General features: G+C 34.0%; 2 protein-coding genes across 7 annotated transcripts in view; both read right to left on the bottom strand.

Moving 5' to 3' along the window:
- Positions 1–24502, bottom strand: part of LOC118733067 (blood vessel epicardial substance-like) — a gene marked incomplete at its 3' end in the record, with an annotated part of 121302 nt that overhangs the window by 11546 nt on the left and 85254 nt on the right. The window lies entirely within an intron of this gene.
- Positions 48–24502, bottom strand: LOC118733064. Of its 6 annotated transcripts, none has more exons than XM_036462250.1 (17): positions 24385–24502; positions 23156–23520; positions 20395–20489; positions 20228–20334; positions 20029–20133; positions 18308–18409; positions 18060–18237; positions 17735–17954; positions 14706–14905; positions 14058–14588; positions 13844–13985; positions 13655–13759; positions 13505–13573; positions 13343–13401; positions 11256–11279; positions 9001–9133; positions 48–2495 (listed from the first exon to the last, which is right to left on the bottom strand). In XM_036462250.1, exons 3-17 carry the CDS (start codon positions 20487–20489, stop codon positions 438–440), a joined length of 4128 nt encoding a protein of 1375 aa, XP_036318143.1. In that variant the 5' UTR covers positions 23156–23520; positions 24385–24502; the 3' UTR covers positions 48–437. The 6 variants fall into 6 exon arrangements, with proteins under 6 accessions (XP_036318143.1, XP_036318142.1, XP_036318144.1 ...); XM_036462249.1 differs by having other exon boundaries at positions 23156–23446; XM_036462251.1 differs by lacking the exon at positions 24385–24502 and adding an exon at positions 23687–23915.

Here is a 24502-nt window from a genome sequence, read left to right as displayed (position 1 = left end):
TGTATACATACATACATACATAAAAGAAAAATTAAAACACAAGTCGGTATTATTTCAATATCAAAAAGGTCTTTAGCCGACTACTTGAGGATACTTTATTTACCAATCACACGTTTTTTACAGCAAATACAACATATCCCATTTATTTTAATAAAAACAGTTTATCTCTTTATGATCACAGTTGTATAGATGGTTTATATTGCACTTCGTTTCAATGCATAAATGTTGATGATTCACTAACTAGCCGAGATTGGATAGCTCCTCAGGTGCGACGGTAACATAAAATACATTTCTTAGGGATTTTGTACAAGATGCATTTATGTATGTATCTGTCTGTCTTATTAACGTGTTTACGTGCACTAACTACTACATATTTATGTATGTAAACTTATTTTTTGTATGTATAAGTATATTTAATTAGGTACTTGCCACGAATTTCAGACACTACTTTCTTCACTATTCGCTATAGGAAATATTAGACTAGAACATTTGCTAGGGGGACTCGAAGTAGGTAGTGAATCTAGTTGATTTGCATTATTTTGTATTTGTAAATGCGATGAGGTGGAGGCTGGAGTAGCAGCAGTAGTTGGTATTGTAGTCGTTGTTGTTGTTGCATTTGTGTGCACTGGCACTGGTCGTGCTATCCGAATATTATAATTATTCAGCGCCGGATAAACGCACCCCTTACGTTTGTTTGATTTCTCTCCCAGCTGGGCAATTAGTGGCAAATCCTCAGTGCGGGTGAATATAAACTCTTCGGATGACAATCGTTTGCGTATGCGGCCACCAATTACATCGCGCCTCATTTGTTGTGTTGAGTCGGCATGCGATTGAGGAGTAGACTCAGGGGATTGATTTTTTTTCGCGACACCTGCAGTTTGTGTACTATTATGGTGCGCTGGATGGCAATCAGGTTCATACACCGGAAAATGAGATTCGAGTACACCCGGTCGTATGACTAATGTCTCCTCGGTGACACTTTGGCACTCAGAGTTGCCATTAGAGGCGGTTTTGTTACAGCAAATGAACCTACCAGGCGTCGAGAACTGTTCGATGGACGAGTTTGCGCTATAAAAAGTAGTTTCACCTGATCCACTATTCCTTTCTTTGTTCAAACCCACCATTAAGCATTGGCTGTGCTCCACGCGCTGGCAGCAATCAACTTTAACTTCACATCTCACATCCAATCGGCATGGACAATTAGGGCATTGCCCCTGGCAATCTTCATTTAGAATTTCACTATCACTAAAAGTTAGTTTCTTAGCAGGATGCTGAGCTTGCCTTTGTTCAGTAGTATCCCCATCTAATGGATCGGCTGACTTTGAACTCTGCTTAGATTGGAGGGCATTGGCACCAATAGATTCCTGTACAGGAGCGGCTTTAAGTTTCAACTGAACTCGACTAAGACTCTGTGCCGATTCGTAACTATCGTCACTTGAATCGAAGCTTGATTGCTGATTGTTGTTATTATTATTACTATAGCTGTCGCCAAAGATGGGCGGCAATGTGACAAACACTCGGCCCATTCGCTTGTATTGATCCAGATTGCGACTGTCCTCTGCGCATGTTGACAGGTTTTCACTAAACTTGGGCGCTCGCCGCATTATTTTAGGAGTATGCATTTGTGATTCAAAAATGTCTTCGAGCATCGGTCGTGCGTTTGCATTATCGCCGCCGCTTAAGTTCAAGTTATGCAAATACCGTTCTATGCTGTTAGCCAAACTAATAGGTGCACTTGTGCGCGACGAGATGCTTGAGATCTCCGATAACGTTTCGGGACTAGCTAATGGCGCTAAACCGAGCCAGTCATCATGCAGCAAATCGATTGGTCGCGACGCATCCGAAGCCCTACGCAATGCTGTTATGGGCAGATTACGCTTCCGCTTATCGGCACGCGCCGAATATTGACGATATAGGTTAACTTTAGACGCAGCTTGCGGCGACGCCAATTTTATTGGCATACCAAAATTGCTATCAATGTCGAAAGCAACAGCCTTCAGGCGGTGGATAGGTAATTGATCTGGATAATTTATGATCACTGTGGCAGTTTCGCTCGGTACTGAAGGACTTCGACGCGTTACGGTTGTTATACTCTCATCCACTGATATGTCATACTGAGCTGAACTCAGCTGACTCCGACCGAAAATGCTGCCTGCAATCGATGATGTCTTACTAGAATTTGGTCCAGCAACATATTGCGCAGCTATCGTTTGTATATCCAGGGGGGCTTGTAAATTTGCAAAAGAAGTTTCATGGCAAATTTTGTGCTGTGTTGTTGGTGTTAAGTTTATGGAGCTGCTTATGTTAGGAAATGAGCTGTGCGATAGTTGCTTATATTGGTTGCTTTCAAGTTTTAAAACGTTTATTGGATCTACAGAACCGAGAGAAGATATTCGCTCGACTTCAAAATCATAAGGATTGTAGTCGTTAGATATGGTCGAGAATGCATTTGAAGTTTGACGTTGCGGTTTGCGTGGTCCACTGGTGGTTACAACCTACGACAGAAAACGAAGATATGTATGTGTGAAGCGTTTTTAATTTGTTCGGATCTGGTCCAAAAATTAACCAAAACGACAAATGAAGAAGCAAACGAAAAAATTGCACCGAAATCATAGCCATTAAAGCAATTAGAAAATAAAGAGTGGGGCGTGCAAACAACCCGATCGTTTGACTCGATCTATATAACTGCATACATGCAATACATACACACTAGCAAAAAAAAAAATAATAATCACTACCAGAGTAGTAAGCGATTTAGTAATGTATTCGTGGCAGGAAACAAGGAGTTTTCTTTATAAAAGTGATATATTTTTTGTTCTTATTCACAAAAAAAATGTGCTCATTACTTCCTATAGGGCAAACTTTCTACTGAAAATACGGTAGTGAGTTGGTAATAGATTTTGTGTTAAAAACAAGTAATTTGTAAGCAAAAAAAAACAAAACCGACTTAAATTCTCATATAAAAATTTAAGTTTATCGTTAATTTCTTCATGATCCAGTGATCGGATTTAAACCACCACCTGTGAGGTTACACCTTTTCTTTAAAAAGAATTATAGAAATCAGTTAACGAGTTCCAAAGTTATGCGGTAACATACATAAAAAAATTAAAAAAAAAAAAATATTCCGATGAATTGATAACCTTCTTCTTTTTGTGAAGTTGGTTAAAAAATAAAAATAGATTGGCCCCTGAGGATTATAACGAGTCTTAGCGAAACGTAGGGCAAAGCAGTAAAGAAAAAACGTTTGTTTTACTTGCACTAAGCACTGGGGCATTCGATTATGCGTCTTTTTTCCAAAACCAGTTTTCGAGTTATTCGAAAAATTGCAATTGAAAAAACACCGGTTGCCTATTTTGAAATTAAGAAAAAACAAACGGTTTTATTTTACATAGCTCATTAAAACTAACAAAATAAAACACGATATGTCGTGACTTTAAAGCGAAATATTTTTTATTTGTTCGTATTGGTTTCCTGAAAATTGATGTTTTCTCGTCACGAAAGACTTCGTGTTTTCGTAAATATAATTCAGTCAGTTCACGCGAATTCATATAAGGTGGTAGCAATAGTAAAAAGCAAAAAAACAAAAAAAAAACAAATGGATGTACAGTAAAACCTCGATATAACGAAGCTGAATTGGTTCGACTTTGTTATATCGTTTCGTTAAATTTATATAATATGAAAACCTCGATACAACGAAAAATTAAAAAATTTATAATTTAATAATTTTTTTTTTTATAACGGGACTTTTCAAAATATTTCCAAGGTTTTCATGGTCCAAATAGCATCGTTATATCTATAGAGCATTTTTGTATAGAAAATTTCGCACATCGTTGTTTTCTGTTGTGTTTAAAAGTGTTAAAATAAGAATAACTCAACTTGTAAGGAGTAAGTAGTTACCCGTTTATTCAATAAACTGTGTCAAGATAACACTTTAAACAAAAATTCCATCAGCTATTCGTCTGAATTGCAAGTTTCTGCAAATTTTCTGTTGGCTTACTATTCTGGATATTTTTCTCTTGGGAGAGAACAGATGACATTTCGGTATTTTTTACTGGAGGTTTTAAACGAACGTACCTATTATGGAAAAATATGAAATCTTGACATTTGTGTACCAAGCAAGGCAAATCAAATCATCTGGGCTAGTAACAGAACAGCAGTGTGATATAATTTCGGTATCGGTCAATAACGGTCGTTAGTGAAATGCAAATAGCAGGAAAATCACTACATACCAAGGTACATTGAACAGGTAGTATCAGTAGAGCAGCTGATTTGATTTATTTTCAAATTATTTGGTCTCGAAAATGTCAAATATTTTTAATTTTTTCTCACGAAAATTATAAGTTGTTAAAATCAATTTGCTTGTGAAACCTTTTTCCATACAAAACAAACGATTGAATAGCAGCTTTAGGAACGTTCGCCCAACTCGGCAGCACGACCGCTGATTACTGGGCCTTGCAAAGGATGGATCAATGCTTCGAGAAGCAAACAAATTTACTTGCATCAATTTTAATTTTTTCCAATTTCAATTTTTTATTTTTTATAATTTTTTGTATTTCACATGGCACGCTTTGATTTAGAAGAAAAAATTCAGAACAGTTTTTGACACTTTCGATACCAGAAGCAACAACAAAATACACGCAAATGTTGTTTTTGCTCTACTGATACTACCTGTTTAATGTGCCTTGCTACATACGTTGTTTATGAAAAAGATACCTGTTTGAATGTGTGTGTAAGAATATACTATAGTTAAGCCGAATGGAAAAAAAATATAATAATTGCCAAAAATGTGTTTATTTGTATGTACAACTGATCACCTCATATTCATGGGTATGTGGGCCCGTAATGCATATAAGTGATCGGCTCACACCCATGAACATTTGAGTCATTAATGGACCCAACTAATTAAGTCGTGGTTCTAGGGGTGCGTTATGATATGATAGCAAAGTTGAGGGCTTCACTGCTAACTCTTTGATGCAATTTCATTTTTTATTACATTTTGCTACTAGATACATACATACATAAATTAGAGTTTGTGTCATCACTAAAGAGAGCAATTAAAAATTAAGCAGAATTGAAAGTTGTGAAAAAATTTCAAAAGATATACATACATACACACATAATTTTATTTGTAGATATGATTTTTATAAGGATTGAAGCGAAAGATCGGAAAGCTTTCTTTTTGTTTAGGGGCGCAAGATTGCGTAAAACGATAGACAAGCAGACATTCCTACGTGTATATATACACTATAGAGATTGTATACATATATGTATGTATATGAGATAAAATTGTACAAAGATACATATAGTGTATGTATGTAGGAAATAGGAATACAGCTGAACTATGCAAGTTAAAAAATCAGATTATATAATTGTTGTAAATAATAATACCTTGTATTGCAGCGAATCGACACTACAAGTACGATCTGATTTTCATGCCTTTGCGGAGCGATTTTCATTTTGCACGACCTGCAGAGTAATGGTGTGCAGTTAATTTAGGTGTGCTGAAGGATTGCTTAGATATGTAGGTACAAATAATACATACACTCACATATGCAGGTCCATACAAATACACAATATAAATATGCAAAAGATTCTAATTGCAATTTTTTTTATAGAAATATCTTAAAGACAAACATATGTACATATGTATGTATGTATGTACATTTTATTTATTTATTTCATACGTTTATGCTTCTTCTGTCCATTGAGGCCTTTTGCGTTGATGAAAAAGATATTTGGCATTAATAAGATATGTAATTACATACATACATACATACATTTGAAATCACTTATAAACTCGTAACTCGTAACACAATTCAGAAGATATTGCATTTAAGCGCACATACCTACATACATATTTACATATGTACATGTGGGTGGATGGAATTAGGACCGCTTGAATTACTTGATCACTTTTCAAAATGAATTCTGCCTGCGCAAAATTACTGTGGATGGCGTAGCCGGAGTTGGACTGATGAGGGTTATTTTTTCCAAACGCGTCCGAAAACCGCCAAAACCTGAAAGGTGTTCTGTACAAAAATACTGTGGTCAGCTTAGCTGGCGTCTACATTTTATCTGTCAAAGTATTAGTTTTAACCCATTTTCAAATGGGTCTCCCAGGGGTCTGTAGAAGGAAAGGGCAACTTTTCTTAAAGCTTCAACTGTGCTCATTCTTTAGGTGCCAAACTCCCTCCCCCTCCCCCTCCCTCCGTCCCCACCACAATATCATTGTTCAAATAACCGAACACCAGTGAACCCGCATGGCGTTAAAACACCTAAAATTTAATTTTAACTTTTTAAACAGGTGAAAACTCTATTCAAAAAAGTAAAAAAATATTCCTAATGATTTATATAAAGTCATTTCTGCGTGATGAGAGGTCACGCTTCGTGCCGGTTTTTATTTCATCAGATTTCAAATCGCTATGTACCGCTAAAAGAGTTCTAACGTCAAAAAAATAAAACCTTATTGCACATCTATGTATAATCCCGGTTCTTTAATTTGGTTTCTTAGCAATAGCAATAGTTAGCAACCCTAATTAAAAAAATTATCAGCCTAAAGTTTTCTTAAAACTCTTTCGTTTGACACTAATATTACGATATTCGACCTTTCAAACGGTCGGCAACCCCTTTAAAAGAATTTTCAAGCTAAAATATTTTTAACTTTATCGTCTAGTATTGTGATACATATTTCAATTAACTGACGAATTAAGTTGAATTAGATTTTTTAACACGTGGCAACTCTTCTAAACAGAGTTCAGAAAAAAATTATTTTCAAACCCATTTCAATTGATACCCATCTTTTGGCAATCCATTTAACTTATTAAATAATTTTAATTTAATTTTTTCAACAGATGGCAACCCTCTTATGACTCCCTAAAAAATTCTAAATGTTCAAACTTAAGATTTATGGGCACTCTTTCGTTAAATACCCATATAAAATTTTATATAACCTGTGTATATTTAAACTAAATTCCACTTTCAAAACAGGCGGTGACCCTCTTCAAATTTAAATACTTCAAGTAACTGAGCAGTTAAGCTGAATTTAATGTTTTATACACGTATAGTAAATGTTCAGATTCAAAGGGTTTTAAGCCCATTTCGTTTGAAAACCATCTTTTAATAATTCATTTAACTTATTAAATAATTTGAGTTTGCCACCAGGGCAACTCTCAAACACATTAAAAATATTCTAAATGGTCAAACTAAAGACTTCTTAAAACTCTTTCACCCCACACCCATTTATAATATTTCATATAACTTGGGTTTAAATTAATTTAATTCGACTTCTCAAATAAGTGGCAAACCTCCTCAAAATACCTTCTTTAACATCTTTTGTCTTACACCCATATGGTGATTCCTAATTATTTTAATGAAAATTACATTAAATTTTAAACATGTGGTAACCCCCCTACACGTAATTAAGATATAAAACCTTTTCAACACCATTTCGGTTGATACCCATATTGTAACAATTGATTTAACTAATAATTTCAGCATAATTTCTTAAAAGGTGGCAACTCTGTTCGAAGAATTAAACTCCTATTGCACATCTACAGCCCAGGCCCTTTATTTTGACACGTCACTTTTCAAAATCGGACGAACAGTGCAGTACAGTACAGACCTGATGACCTGGACAAAAAATCCCTTCGCGTCCCAGTAGATAATTTCAGGAGCAAAAGCCCTTTCAAAAGGCCTTCCTGAGAGTCAAGAGGCCTTCCACTCGACATTCCTTTCTCCTTTCTTTTTTATATGGAGTGACACAAATTGAAGGACTTCTTCTTTCGCTACCCAGAAGAGTTTTTATAGGATTTACTTCAGAAGGCCTTTTGGAGGAGTTATTCTGAAGTAGCTTCTTTAATTTATAAAAATCATACATAAATCATCTCTTCTGGGGTATTATATATGTATATAGATTTTCCAATTCATTTTTTGATTGCCGCCTAATTTCACTTTTCAAAATGAATTAAAACCGCGCGGCCTAATTTCACATTTTTTGATTGCGGTCTAAATGCACGCGGCCATAATTCACTGAGCCGCACATGAGTATATACATACATATGTATACATATATGTATGTAAGTATATGTACATACAGTTGGTATGTAGGATATCTAATAAATGTAAGTATGGTAGATGTTAATAAGCTCAGCAGCCCTAAGCATTTTGTTCTTTAATTTAGACATAATCATGTAAAGCATTTTGGGGGTTGCTAGTTACATGCGCCACGACGTCATTTCAATGCATCTCTTAAACGAGGAAAACATAAAACAAACAAGTAATTTTTAAGCAAAAAATACAACCGACTTCAATGCTTGTATACAAATTTAGAAGTACCGTTAATTTCTTCATGATCCTATGATCGGACAAAACCAAAATAATATGGGATCACCTTTCCGATAAAAACAAAAGAATTATCTAAAAGATCCAAGCCAAAGTCATCCGGCAGGATACATAAAAAAATATACATATATATTCCAATTAATTGTTAAGCTTCCTCCTTTTTTTTGAAGTCGGTTAATTAATATGTGTACAACTTTATTGTTAAATATATGTATGTATTTTCTTGCTAAACAATGAAACATTTTATATAACCTAATAAAAAGGAAACTAAAATATAAAACATAAATTACATACAATTGAATAATGCAATGAACAACGTGAAATTAAGTTTATATTTAATATCGAAAGATTTTCTTTTTGAAGAACATATATTAGAAACTTAACATACATATTCGAATGCGATACTGATCACTTGATAGAATGCGTTTTGCATGAGTTAACTATACATACATACATACATACATACAAACATCAAAATAAAACAATCAATAATAACAGGGCAAAAGGAATCCTGGCTTTTAAGCATAGGCAAGCATTTCATTTGACTTAAATAATAATATACTGTGTGGCTACAATAAATAATACAATATAATCTTTTTATATCTACGAATCAGTACTATTCAAAGAGGAGTTGCTATCGTTAATGATGCCGGCAATTACCTTTTTGAGTGCCGCCAGCACCTTGTCCGGCATGTGATCCTGCAGCATTACTGGCGATATGAGAACCTCATCGAAATCGCAGGTATCAGCCCAGATGGCCTGATAAACCGGCTCGTGGCTCTTAAGAACACTTCTGCAATTGTAGAAGACAAGTAAATATGTATATATAAATATAAATGTATGTACAAGTATCGAGAGTTGAAGCAGGCTTGCAAAAGGAATGTATGTATGTATGTTTATTAGACCTTGCCGGAAAAAAAAGTTCGCCGTACACCCCTGAGTGTGAAGTGTTTTTGTCGGAAAATTTCGTTTTTTTTTTTTTGTAAATTTTATTGTGGCTTATTAATATTTATTTCAATGGTTTTATTGAACTTCGTACCATTTCCATTCTTCCTAAAAAACAAACGCGCTACAAAGCTCAATAACACTATTGAAATAAATTCGATTTATTTTTTTGTTTGGCCGAACGTACGGGTTGGCTTTTTAAATTTTTCGTTAGATTTACATTTCGTTAGGCATGCTCGGCGAAAAAAAATAAATAAAAAAGTGTTGCGATATTTCTCTTGCAAAAATAAATACTTTGAACTCAGGGGTATACGGCGAAATCTTTTTTTGTAAGGTGGTATGGGCTAATGAATATATGTTTGTACTACATACATACAAATGTTATATCGACACCTGAGTGGAAAATCGATCTATCTCGGTAGCCAGTTCGAAAACGCCCTATCTCAGAAAACTTTGCCAAGAACGCCCTACTTTCGAATTTGATTGAGGAACGCCCTTTTTCAGAATTTTATTGAAAGACACCTTATCTCAGAATTTGCCTGCAGATGGCGCTATTTCCGAATTCGGTTCAAAAATGCCCTAGTTCAAATAAAAATGTACTGAAAATGTGCTGAGATAGGCCGTTCTTCGACCAGATTCTGAAATAGGGCGTTCTTGAACAGTTTTCTGAGATAGGGCGTTTTCGAACTGGCTGCCAAAATAGGGCGATCTTCCACTCAGGTGTCGATATGTACATGTACATACATATAAGCACTATTAAGTATTAAATAGGCATTGAAAAGTTTTAAATATCTGGAAGAAATTTTGATATGTGCTACTTTCAATATCCGGCTTTCCTACACTTTCCTACTTGGGTTCTATTTAAATACATATCTACGTACGTAATTCATGCTTGAAAATCATGCAAATCTACAATTGATATTACATAGTTACACTAGCCAACAAAATTGCGTGGCACATCAATTATATTGGATTTTTTCCGTAGAATCAGAATCTGATGTAAAGGTAGAACTAGACAGACTAGAACTTTTTGTAAGGAAATAAAATAGTACTTAAGAAAGCAATATAATTAAATTTTTTCTGTTCTTTGATCTAAAAGCACATTATTTAAGTTATGGGTATGTCCTATTAAAAGGATTCAATTCCATCTCACACTTAAGTATTTTTAAAAATCAGATTCTCATTCTGCGCACCAATCAATCCTGTCGCATTGATTGTTACAGTTTTGTCGGCCGTTGTTATCTATCAGCAACAAGTATTAAACAGAAAAGGGAAAGCTAACGTAATAAAAGTATTTAATTTGTAAATTATAACTACACCACTTGTTAAAATTATAAGCGCGCCACATATTGGCAACTTTTTACAATTAATTTTTTCAAATTTATTTGTGTTATTTTTTTATAAAAAATAGTTTATTCTTTAACCAAAACCTTATTACTTCAAGCTTTCAACTTTGTCCAATATTAAGAAAAATAAATAAATACACTTTCGTAAAAATTTCAAACTTTTAGACACACTTTGAGTATCCAGTTTTGGGGCCCATATAATTTTAGTATAAGAAAGAGCAAATTTGAGGTAGCTAGTAATTTTTACCCTACCGTTGAATATTGTCAATTTTCAACACTCAAAAACCCTCTAAGAATTCTAATTCAAAAGCTTGAAATTTTGACGAACGTTCATTATTTTTTTTTTTTAGTCAAAAGCTAGTATTTATACAGTTTTTATTGAAGCATAAACTATATTTTTGTATAAAAAACTAAAAGTAAGTAACAAAAAAGAAATAATTGTCAATGTGTTGTGTGCGCTTATAATTTTGACAAGGGGTGTATAATACTCGTATTTATAGGTACACAAAGTTTATTTTAGATATATGTATATTTGTGATATTTCACACAAAATAGAGACCATGCGGAAAATTCCATTCATGCATTCGTTAATTGTAGGTTAACTTTTGTTAATCAAAGGCCTACCTCCAACCGCTGTCGAACTTTTGCCTGAAATGCATACGATAAATGAACTGTATTGAAATTCTTTTTTTATACATATGCAATACAATTACAATATTTACTGATTTAAAAAAAACACATATAATATGCATATCTAAAGGTACACGATTCGAGCGCTAGAACTGTTATATTACGCCATTTCTTACTTGTTATGTTCGTCAAATAAATGGCATTCTGTGTAATTCATATACTCGTATTTACTATGTACTATGTGCTATCTTTTAAATTTTTTATATTATTATTTTTGAATTTTAATAGAAAATCCATAAAACTTTCCTTCAAAACTAAACGTATCCATGATGGTACCTAATTTGAAGTTCTATGTAGTGTTCGAGTCACTATAATGGTTTAGATTGCTCCGAAATTCACTTATTGAAGGTACTTGCTCTTATTTGGGCAACATTTTCAAAATATAAAAATTTTCAAACTTTCAATCTGAAGGAATTTCAATTTTTCGAAGTAACCTGGACCCTAAGATATTTTCACATGTGTATCCATATATACGAGATACATTAGTACATAAGCTGTTGCTGTTTTCCAAGCGAATCATAAAATGTTCTCGATTCTATAACTCTCACAAAAATATATTGTGGTTGTTCACGCTTGCCTGATTATCTGGTTAAATGTAATTTTTCTGTAGTGTACTTTTTGCTGAACAACAATAAAATACACTACAGAAAATTTATTTTTAAGCAGATAACCTGATAACCAGGCAAGCGTGAACAAGCACATTGTCTTAATCCGGTTTTATTCGTAAGCTGGAGCGCCTTAAAAGCGCCTCGAAAACTCCTGTTTTTTTATCAAAATATCTACATATATATATAGTTGGAAATAATTTTTCTTGTAGCCTTGATAGAAATTAATACAAATTTAAGAGGTCCGCATCAGGGGTAGGAAAATATCTGTCAACTTTTTACGAGTAATGCAGTTTTTATAGAATAAAGCGTGGGTATTTTCGAAACAGTGGAGCATATTCATAGTCGAAGTAAAGTCGTTCCTAAAGTAAGCTGCAGCTTTTTTGACTTTGAGAATTATCACAAAAAAATGTCACACACATTCCTTAAGTTTTACAAAATAATTTTTTTCATAAAGATGCGTATTTAAGGGCCCTTTAAATGCGCCCAGCCCAAATAGTTATGTAAAAGTTTTAAAATTGAGCAAATTTTTTAAATTCGAAGGGAGCGAGGGATGTTGATTATTAACATAAAAAGGGCAAAAATACAAAATTTTAAACTAACTATATTAAAAGATTGGCTTTTGCTTGGTCTTAACGTTAAAAATTAAACCTGTAAACGAGTTCTTGTTTTAGGATAATTAAGATATTTAATACATCACTCATGGTTTTAGCACAATTATGTTATTTATAAAAAAGCTTATACTATAAAAAAAAATACACTTTAAATAAGCTGCTTTCGATTTGCCAACCAACTATCGACTTGCGAATGAAACAGCAATTCGCTTAGATCGCATTTTTTGAACTAAATTATTTCGTCGAAGTTTGACCAAAACCGTAACTATACCCATATTTGTGTCAACAATTAGTTAGCGAAATCGTGCAATATGCCAACTTATATTCGAAAGCACTGATTTAAGCAACTTACTTACGAGCTGAGCAATTGCATTTGTACACACTACATATGTGCATACATATGTGCATACATACGTAACGACATTTGGCGCGCAACACCTCGCATACGTTAAATGCAATCGAGCGTATTATTTTCGTTACTTTGAATGAGGGCTGCTACAAATATTTTGCGTTTCACAATTACGCCAAATTTTTAACATCGTTAGTTAGTTCAAGGTTTTCTAAATATTCTCCAAACAGCTTTATACGCTTTTGCATACATTTATGTCGTGGCGTTTGTTTTTGCTCCAGAGTAAAAGTGTAAATGTGATGATTAGTAAGTTCATATAGAAAACTATTAAACATTTTTGGAAAACTTTTTTTTTTTCGGATCAAGCGACGAAGCGAATCAATGGAGGGAGTAGCATATCGAAAGCAGCTATAGTAGAAATAATCAATTTGCACCCATAAAACACAAACTTACTCTTCAGGTTTTGGATGGTGTCGAACTATGTGAATTATTCGGCCAGGCGGGTACAGAGGCTAAAAAACGGTAGAAAATAATTATAAGAATTTTCTTATATATGTATGTGCATATAGATGTACATAAGTATGTACTTGAAAATAATAATTCATTCGCGGTTACCTGGTGTAATGTCAAGGCAATAGAGCTGTCTGTGGGATGCGCACTTGTTGAGCGAGCAGAGTCTCTTTGCTGGTACGCCATGAAAACAAAAGAACAAATAAATGCATATACAGTGGTGATTGGCAACATTCTAAAGTGTATTTTTCTTACCTCTTGGTATTGGTTAATATGGATATCTTTGCCAGACATCTCAACAACAGATGTGGGTTCAGCTCCACAACCACAGCAAATAACCGAGCAGGATATTGTTTTCCACTGGAAATATAAATTCAAATATAATAATATTTAATATCACTTGATTCAACTGGTAAGAGTAAAATTCAAAATTTATTTACTCACTTTCGGATCTACACTTCGTTGAATTGCATTAATTAGGTCAGCACGCAAAGCTTCCATTTGGTGTAATCCGATGCGAGGTACTACATCCTTCCCCAACACAACGGATGTGATAAAAGATTTCGTGTATTCAACCGCAGGCATACTTTAAAATTGATGATTAAGATTTACTAATGGCACATACATATGTATAAATTTCGTATCGATCAGTAGTTACCTAAGTAGCCCACCTGGTGGGGAATAACTAAAGCACTGCAGCGAAGGATAGTCTGCTTTCATGAGTATGGCTAAAATAGCCGCAGTCCCAGCGCCAAGTGAATGACCCACCAAAACTAGGCCAAATTTATGTGTTCCCCTATCACGATTATGACTTAGCGCTCGCTCGATCAGTCCTTCTTCCTCTAATTTATTCTTAATATAAATAGCCGCCTGCACCATCCCTTTGTGGCCCAGCCAATCGTCTCGCGGTGGTGAGAGCGGCAATACTTCTCCGTCTGCATTTAGATCTGTGAGTATATCCTTCATACTAAGTGTTCCTCGTATGCTAACAACAATTTTCTTTTGTGTGTAATCTACAGCTACAAAGAACGGCGTTTCACCAACATCAACATGATAGGTGGCATAGATGATTTCTATATCACCAACTTGCAATGTTTTCTTTAGGGCGGCATAATTACAAAAACAACAGTTGTCTTGTATAACAGTGGGTGGTGTATCAGTTTGGGGACGGCAACAACAAGTAAAGCATCTTAATTGCGAATATACAAGAAACAAATGTACATTGATATGTAGGTTATGCACGTACATATATAGAGTATGTATGTATGTATGTAAAGGCATAAATAAATGCTAATTATTTACTCACTTTAACTCAGGCAGCAAATTATACAGTTTAGAGCGATTTATTATGAAGTACATTGGCCAGCCGTAGGCACCCTGAGCGAAATACATGTAGTGTATGATTGTTTGGAAGAAATCGTAGTTTTTAGCATCGTTTAAAGCTAGGAACTGAGTGCGTTCAGTGATTGGCACGCCGCTCAGGAACTCGTATGTGCCGTTCTTTCGCTGAAAAGAAGAAAAAAAATAGTCGTAAAATATATATGTATGTGCAAACGTAGTTTTTAGAAGACCTATTCAATTCCTTAACCCTTGAAACCAAAGAAAAACTTTGCGGACACATTTTTAAGCTCTTTTACTCATAAAAACCCAACTATTTAGAGCTAACATTTTTGAATAAAGAATTAAGAAAAAAAGTAACTCACCAACAGAGAATGATTGTAGATTTTCCTTACGAAGTATAATTGTGACTAGTAAAAATGGAACTAATCCTGTGCATTAAACTACAATATTTGCTTCACCAAAATAATAGATCAGACCAGCCTACCAGTTTACCAAAAAAATAAAACTTTTCCTTCGTATTTTTTAAATATATTAGGGGTATTCTCGAAGTCTTGCACGTAGCACGGATTGTATGAAATGCAAAAATACTATTCCAAAATTGCAAGAGTACGACAGCCGCCCACTGCTAAATGGTAGCAAGCATAGGCAACAAGTAGCGAAATTCTGTATCAATAATAATAATAAGATAATAGGGGTATTCTCTGAGTCTTGCAAAGCCCTTGCAAGGTGCACGGATTGCACGGTTTGCATAGCTGTCCCATACGAAAACCGGTTTTTTCCGTGCAATCCGTGCAATCTGTGCACCGTGCAAGGGCTTTGCAAGACTCAGAGAATACCCCTATAGAAAAAAATGAAGTGAGCGAAATGAGGGAAATAAGCAGCAATTCCAAGAACAAAATAACTAGCACATCGTCGCATTTGTCTTGCTACTATATTTTTTTGCAAAATATATACATATATGGGTTTCGACGTTGCATATTTTGCAGCGATAGGAAATGTTGTTTCCCATGTATTTTTTTTTTTTTGTTGTGTGTTTGCAAGTTATGCAATCCGTACAATCCATGCTACGTGCAACGGCTGTGCAAGATTTCGAGAATATCCCTATTCTAATTAATAGAGGTCGGATTTGTATGCAAAAGAATAAGCCTAAACATATGTATGTGTCATCATAACTATAAACAAAATACAGTCAGCGTCAAGAATACTTATACCCTGACGTTTTCACGATTTTATTTATTTATGTTTTCCATCCCAAATTTTTCGTATCTAATATATAAAAATCTCGTGTCACGGTGTTAGTGGTAGAACTCCTTCTAAACGGCTCGACCGATCTTTATGAAATTTTTTGTGTATATATGGTAGGTATGAGAATCGGATGTAAAGTATATTTCATACCGCTAGCTGTAGGGGGCGTGGCACCTCCCATACAAACCGAATTTTTCATACTGCATATCTCTGGATGTATTTATGGAAGAGTACTGGAACTTGGTATGCACAAGATATATGTATAAAATCAGTCGCGTGGTCATGAAGAAAAATTGGGGCTATTGGAAAAAGGGGCGTGGCACCTCCCATGGTAGATTACTCGAAAATGGTATGGAGATATATGGAATCAATCCCATACTCTTAGGGAAAATTTGGGCTATTTGAAAATGGGGCGTGGCGCCTTTCAAGCGCACTGAAACTATTACGTTCCTTTGTACACATGTACAGTTTTGCTAGGTTATTTAAGACGGAAATGGAAATATGCCTTCTGACAACCACCAAACCGTAATATTAGAAGATAAATGCGTCACTGAAAATCATGAACGTGAACTGTTGGTGAAAATGTTAGACCAAAATGTTTCAATACAAAAAATTTATTTTGGGCGGAACGAAGTTCGCCGGGTCTGCTAGTTGTTTCTTAATAATAAAATTCATTCATTGGTATTTCTTGCATATGTATTCCCCGAGTCCTGTATGAAACTAAAAATTAATTCTTGTGTTTTGCTGTTGAATGAACTATATATAATTTTTTTAAATAAGTAAATGTTCGTATGTACGTCAGGGTATGTTTGACGCTGACTTATTATGGTATGTACATATTTTTATGCTCATGTCAGAACTTTTTTTCTAAACTTCAGCAGGAATCGAACCCGCATAATTGATGGGAAAAGTCAGCCATGCTAACCACGGAACTATGCACACCCTGTAAACTCAACCTACTACTATCAAGTGCAGCTGATTCGCCGCTATTTAATTTTTTTCGTCTGAATTATCCCTTCATCTAGATACTATTCATAGAAAAAAAAAAACATTTGATATTCACCCCTATGATCTTATAATAGGTACTAGTTCGAGCGATGAAAAAAAAAATAAATGCCTCCCTAAAAACCGTATTAATGATCCTGGTGGAATCCTTCACCATGTTCTTCGCTAATGTTTTTTTTTTTTTTATCTAAGGGGTAGCATTTTTGCCATTTTTCGACACTTCAACAGTTTTTTTTTCCAAAAACTGGACTTTCTAGAAAAATTATGTTAATGCACTTCATATCAGCATCAAAAAATCTATAAGATGAGGTCGGCCCCGTTTTTAAATTAGGCAATTTTTAGAAAACATATTAGGCACACTAAAAATTAGCATGGAACTTTGGCGTACATATTTAATAAGGGGGAATTTGCCTTGTTATATGCAGCAATGAGTCATATTCAAAGTTATCTCATACAAATAGACATATGTATGCGGCTGCAACGGATGCCTTGATTGATAAAGCTTTTAATTTCAAAATGCTTCCTGCATCTAATTACGAAATATTGTGAGCATGATTTAGAATAAAGACATAAACATGTTTACATTAATGAAATTTTTCCTATAAATAAGGAAACTAAATTAAGGCAAATTTGTACATATAGTTATTAAAAGATATTTAATACCCCACTAACGATTTTTAGGTTATTAAAAACTTGTATTCGTATATATTTTAGTTTAAAAACTTTACGGTTTAAAAGCCTTACCTGGCGAACAACGGCTTCGCGTTCTATTCTTTGAAATTTTCGCAATAACACCAAACCTGCCACGACATCTGATGGCACCACATCTAGTTCGCGAAAGAAATCGCTAAGCAGACGGGCTATGTCGGTGAAGGAATTCCGATTGCGATCGGTGCTACGCATGCAACAGAACAATAGACGGCATCGATGGTCCCAACTGTCTTGATACGCACGCATCACTTTTCTGGGAAAAAAAAAATATATAATAATAATAGATTAAATAATTTTACATTGAAAATCAATTTCGATAAATGTACAAATATATGCATTTGTTCAAATGTAAACTAACCGTTGACGCCAATTGCGATTCATGCTGTTGCTGCGCTTATAATTGAAGCGAGATTCAGTCTCTCTCATTGACCTTTGATACTTTTTCATTTTAACCCATGAACGGCCGGCAGCATCGAATGTACACCAAATGGTAATAAGAGTTATGAACACCAATGCCCAGTTGCAAATAACAATTGCTGTGAGGATATACAAATTTTAAAAGTTACGAGAAAACGTAGAAATATTACATCGAATAGGTATAATTACCCATGAAAATCTTCTTGGCCTCATCGATGGGCGAATTAAAATAATAGTTTGTCAACCATATTGTACCTAATACTAACCAAGTAATATCAAAAAATATTACCACTGTGTAAAGAAAGAAAAATAAAAAAAAAATTTTTAATCATTTTAAAAAGATAAAGTAGTTATCTATAGTCGCGTACTTATCGTAGTCATCAATTCGAAAAGCATTAATTAATTAATTCTTGGAAAATGCGTTTTTAAATATTTCGCTAGTTTGCTGCCATTGACCCCACTACAAAATTTATTTATTATGAACAGCTCTGCAAGCATTTGCTATGAAAATTTGTCATTTAAGGCATTTTGAATTGGTGGTAACGATATGAATGATTGCAACTAAGACCAACTACTCACCGAGTCATAATTATAAGCACACGACATATTGACAAATTTGAGCAATTTATTTTTTACAAGCTTTTATTTAACTTCACTTGTATGTCCTGAAATTTCGCAATACATTTTTAACCAACTTCCCGAAGAGCTAGATACTTGAAACTTCAAACTTAGATCGGAACCCGATGAAAATGCGATATGAGAAATTAATCAGACTTCTTAGAAAGATTTTGAAAGTTCGCTTTTGTAGCCCATTCGGTTTTAGTATAACAAAGTGCAAGTTTTTATGGTTTTATAAAAATAACTAAAATTCAATTAAAAAAAAGCATTTATGGTTGAACCTTGTCAAAATGTTGTGCGCTTATAATTATGACACGGGGTGTATACTTTGGCTTTATGTATTGCTCGAGGTCGAACGAGTGGAACATATAAATGGTCGCTTCAAAGAATGTTGTAAGCGACAATTTATTCAAAGCTAGTTTCCTTAATTTTAAAGATATTAATTTGTATATTTTATTTTTGTAAAGGCAAGATTCTTGAAGACTGCTATACCGAAAAAGTAGAAAACCAAATCAAATCCGCGATGTGCGTCAGTGAACCAGTTTTTTTTTCTATTTTGTAAAATTATAATTTTGTAGCTTACAACGTTATTTGAGGCTTTAAATACGACCTCGAAAATATTCACCGATTTACAGTATTTTTAATTGTTAACTATAATGTTCTTATGTATTGTATATAAGTTCTAAATTTTCTATAGTATTATACAGTCACTAATACTTGTATATCGTCGTTTAAAGTACAAAACGGCGTATCGTAGTTCCGACATTTGTGCCAAAAAAAAAATATTTTTGCTCACCGGAAGCTGCTGGCATCAAGCCCTTATCAATTTATACTTAAATATCGATATCTAGGTATAAAAAGAAGAGATAATTAGGGATAAAAAAGAGAACCGTTTTGAAATAATAGAGGTTTTGCTCTCTCCAGTAAAATTTGGGCAGCCTCACATACGAGGTTTTTCATTATATTGATACGCGGTTTTGTACTTTAAACAAAAGACAACACCTCAACATTTAGACTAGTTTTGATTATTTTTCGTTGCCTTTTGTTTTGATTTTTAATTGTCATACTTTTTTATAAAAGAGTTTAGCTCATTATTTAACAAAAACCATATAAATTCAAATTTCAAAAATTTAAGAGCTTGTAATTTTTCTTAAACTTTATGGAATTTTTCTAATTTTGTATTTAAATGAGTTTTGTTAGATAATGCGCTTTACTTTCACGGGCTGTAAATATGTGTAAAATTGATATCTATTTAATTTCTAAAAAATTTACAAGCCTTAAAAACCACTTACTGCTCTTAAAATATATCCAAAAGTTAATCGTTGTTCGTGCGGCAGAGTCCAGAATACTACCCCGCATAGATATAATACAGATACCCGCCTCAACGCAAACTGAACCTAGGTTAAAAATCGAACATAAATATACAGAAAGTTTTAGGATTTCCTTTATATACATATCTACATATGTATGTATGTCCTTGTAGATACTTACAAAATAAAATTATCACATAAGAAATGTAGAGACAGAATAGTAGTTTTAAGTTCAAAACCGTGAGATTGTACTCGAATACCAATAATGATGCCAACACAATTACAAAACTGTAAAAAGCATACATTAGTATATCGAAATTCATTTAGTTATTCAACAAAAAATCTTACCATATAAGATGTGTAATTAACAAAAATGCTCCTGGCACTACGAGATCATCTGAGCCTACTGACCAACGCCGCCTAAAAACAACGAGTCCAGGCATCTGAAAAATATTGAATGCAATAAACAGAAATATGTACTAGTTACACATATACCACAGGTTAAAATTATAGTGTTAATATTTTTTTTATTTGCATACGAGTACCTATAAAAATTCATATGTATATTTGTATCGAGCGAAAAGTTGCTAAGTCCACTTTTTAGGAAAGCTAATATTTTGATACTGGAGGATAGAGAAATTAAAAATGCATTGTTTTGAAAAGCATAAAGGTACTTGTTTAATTTATCCTAATTTATATTCAATGAAAGAAAAATTTGCTAAGTCCAAAAGAAGGACGGAAAATGTAAACCAGCCGCGATGTCTGAGTTTGATATCTCCTAAAACGGTTATTAGATTTTAAACAGGTTAGCCCCGACTTCTTAAATCTGAGTTGCAGAGCTAAATCTCTCAGAAAATATAATTTTTAAAAGCGTGCAAAATTACTAGCCTCCCACAAATGGAGGGACCTTCAGTTTTATGCCGTCTTCGAACAGCGAATGGTTTTTATAAGAACCATTTTGAAGTTAGAAATACAATAAACTATCGATCAAACTACAAAACAATGGATGTTGCTCGAACCAGAAATCGAACCTGGGTGCTACCGAGTGGGAGTGCGCATCCCTAACCACTCGGACACAGCGGCCACCTTTGTTAAGAATGTTACAAAATAGCGCTGGGCGTTCTATCCGGATTTTTTAAACATCCGGGTTTTCGAATATTTGTTAAAAAAAAAAATCCGAATATTCGCATAACAAATTCAACGGATATTAACCGGATATCCGGAAACTCAGATTTTCGAATATAAAAGTATTAAGTGTATTTATGAAAACGCTTCGTAAATGCCTCGTAACTGCGTAAACCTCGTAGATAATTTGATTTTTCATACAAAGTATAGTAAGTTTACGAGGTTTACATGGTTTTGAGGCATTTACGCGTTTTGATGAATTGCCCTGTTATTTATTTTGCAACTCAGAAGATTCAAAATGCTGAGAATAATTTTACGAACATTCGGAACATTTTAGCACATCTGGACAAGAAAAACGAGCGGATATTAACCGACTGCCCAGATTCTATCTGTATATACAGCCCTATTATAAAGTATGACAAGAAGATAGAGAAATCTTTCAGACTAACAAATTGGTGCAGTACTATTTTTCTTATGATTTTTTTTGGTGACTTTGTATAAGTTGACCGGTTTTACTAAAGAAAAAAGCAGGTCTACATATTCGGCATCAAGGTAAGAGTTTGTGTCGAAGTTTTTTCAGACTAAGTAGTAACCAAGGTACATTGAACAGGTAGTATCAGTAGAGCAGCTGATTTGATTTATTTTCAAATTATTTGGTCTCGAAAATGTCAAATATTTTTTATTTTTTCTCACAAAAATTCTGAATTGTTAAAATCCATTTGCATGTGAAACCTTTTTCCATACAAAACAAGCGATTGAATAGCAGCTTTTGGAACGTTCGCCCAACTCAGCAGCACAACCGCTGATTACTGGGCCTTGCAAAGGATTGATCAATACTTCGAGAAGCAAACAAATTTACTAGGAAAGAAAGTTGCAACAATTTTTATTTTTTCCAATTTCAATTTTTTATTTTTTATAATTTTTTGTATTTCACATGGCACGCTTTGATTTAGAAGAAAAAATTCAGAACAGTTTTTGACACTTTCGATACCAGAAGCAACAACAAAATACACGCAAATGTTGTTTTTGCTCTACTGATACTACCTGTTTAATGTGCCTTGGTAGTAACATAACAGACTCTCTGATCCCAAATATATACATTTGTATGTTAGCGTTCCACTTTTTAAATCATGTACATATGCACGTTTTTATTAAACGCAATGAAAACAATCACAAATATTGCTTAAGAATTTTAAATAACTTTTAAATACTAAGATTTTTATTTTTAGATCATTGCTAAATCGTTAATTTTTTACTCTTACTTTTCAAATAAAAAATAGTCGTAATTTTTTAATTTTTTTCGGTTAAGTCCAGGAATGCAATGCGACTGGAATAAGACTCAAATTTTAGCATTTGCTGTAGTAATGATCCTCCATGAATCTCACCTCTCTAGGACAATTCTAATAGTTGCCGCCGCGAGCCTTTAGTTTTCCCATAGGAATTACACGTAAGAAAATGAGTTATTTCCTTTTGAGGTCAATATAATTTTCTAGGATCAATGAAAACGCACGAAATTGTAAGAATATGTACATTGATTACATGCCATTTAAGTATTATGCAGACTCAGATTATTTAAATTGCTAAATCCTTTTTTAATCCCATGTCCTATTTCGGTCAAATCCATGGACCGTAAATAACCGCTTTTCAACAGTTAAACTTGGCCAGATATTTTTAAGTCCAAAATAAAGGTATTTTCCTAATAATAAACAAACCGCTTATCCAAATTAAACAAGTTTGGTATCAAATGAAAGAGGACTAAAATAGCTTTAAAAATGTTTAAAACAATGTTTAACGAGGAAAGCCAGCTATTGAAAACTATTTCAATAAAAAAACTTTATTTAAAACCTTGGGACAGGTATGTAAATTTCTTTTGAATTAGATTATAAACAAAAAAATACAAATAGAAGTGTTAACCTTCGTTCGTTACTCCTATTTAAGTCCGTATGTATGTACTACATAGTTATGTACCTACATTCACATTTACCTTTATTTATGTTAAGAAGAGCTCCTTATTATTGACGATATTGGAAGAATCCGGTACTGATATTGATGAATTGTGGAAAAGCTGAAAGGATTATCATTCCGGTGTCGATAGATAGCGCGTTTGTGGCATTGGCAGCATTGTCAGCTACTTAATAATATTTCTTTCTCTTTGACATAACTTTAGTTAAGTTTATGATGCCAATTATTTCGTTTTCCATAAAATGTAAGAAGCAGACTTTTGGTGGACTTAAATCCGAAACGTGATTCCGCGATGAAAATTATAGACTGTTACCTAACCGTGAATGGAGTGTGTGTGAAAATCATTGACCATTTCGCAATTCCAAAAATTTGAAGACCTAAATTATCCTACAGAGTGCGTAAAAGTACGCGAATGCAATGTAATACACATGAATAAACGTACACACATTCATATGTATATGCCGAACCATATGTACATATTGTAAATTTAATAGAACATGGGACGCACCGGCGTCAGATAAATACAGGGACGGGCCCTGACACATCTACATACAAACATATGTACAAAGGTGTACGCGCCTCTTTGACTTCATACATCTGACGCCAAGCACTACTAGCAACGGGCCAACAGTGAAATTCGATCGATAAATGTTAAATGCACTAATGACACAAATTTAAATTTTATCGTGCGACACGTTTCGTCTTTTCGCATTATTTTGCGCTCTGCCATTTCCACATCGTTTGTGTTTGTTTATATCCAGTATCACTCCACTTTGTTAAATCTTGCATTGAATTTTTTTATTTAATTTATTTTTTATTTATTTACTGTGCATGCATATGCTTTTATCACTTCCAATTATTTTGTGTCACCTCCACATTTGCACTGCGCCCGCATCAACTTCTGCACACAAATTTGTGTATCATTCAGCACTGTGGCATCAACGTCAACGTGAAAAAGTCAACGCCGGCGTTAGCGTCTACGCTAACGTCAAAGACAGCAGCATCAGCGAAAGCGACCAAACATTGCCTTCTGCAGCAATGCCGATGGCCAGCAATTATATACAAACACACATGCTATACATATGTATACATATGTACACTTGTATGTAATCGTCAGATACACATTACTACTTAAAAAATGTGTGAATTTTCAGACGCATCCCTAAACTTCACAAGGATTTTTATAGTCGAACAAGTTTTCACTTGGCTATTTTTTGCAATAACTCGTTAAAGTAAACTTGTTTTATATACTTTTACAATATCCAGGCCAAGTTATGGACTATTTAACACGCTTGAAAATCAAAATTAAACGCAAAGCACCAGCCATATAGTAGAAATTTAGCCACCGACAAGCAGCACGTCCACTCTC

Source organism: Rhagoletis pomonella, unplaced genomic scaffold (assembly GCF_013731165.1).
Source record: "Rhagoletis pomonella isolate Grant_MI unplaced genomic scaffold, Rhpom_1.0 Rhpom_scaffold_00002, whole genome shotgun sequence".
NCBI lineage: Eukaryota > Metazoa > Arthropoda > Insecta > Diptera > Tephritidae > Rhagoletis > Rhagoletis pomonella.
Note: the sequence above shows the minus strand (reverse complement) of the source record. Positions and strands in the feature narration are given on the sequence as shown.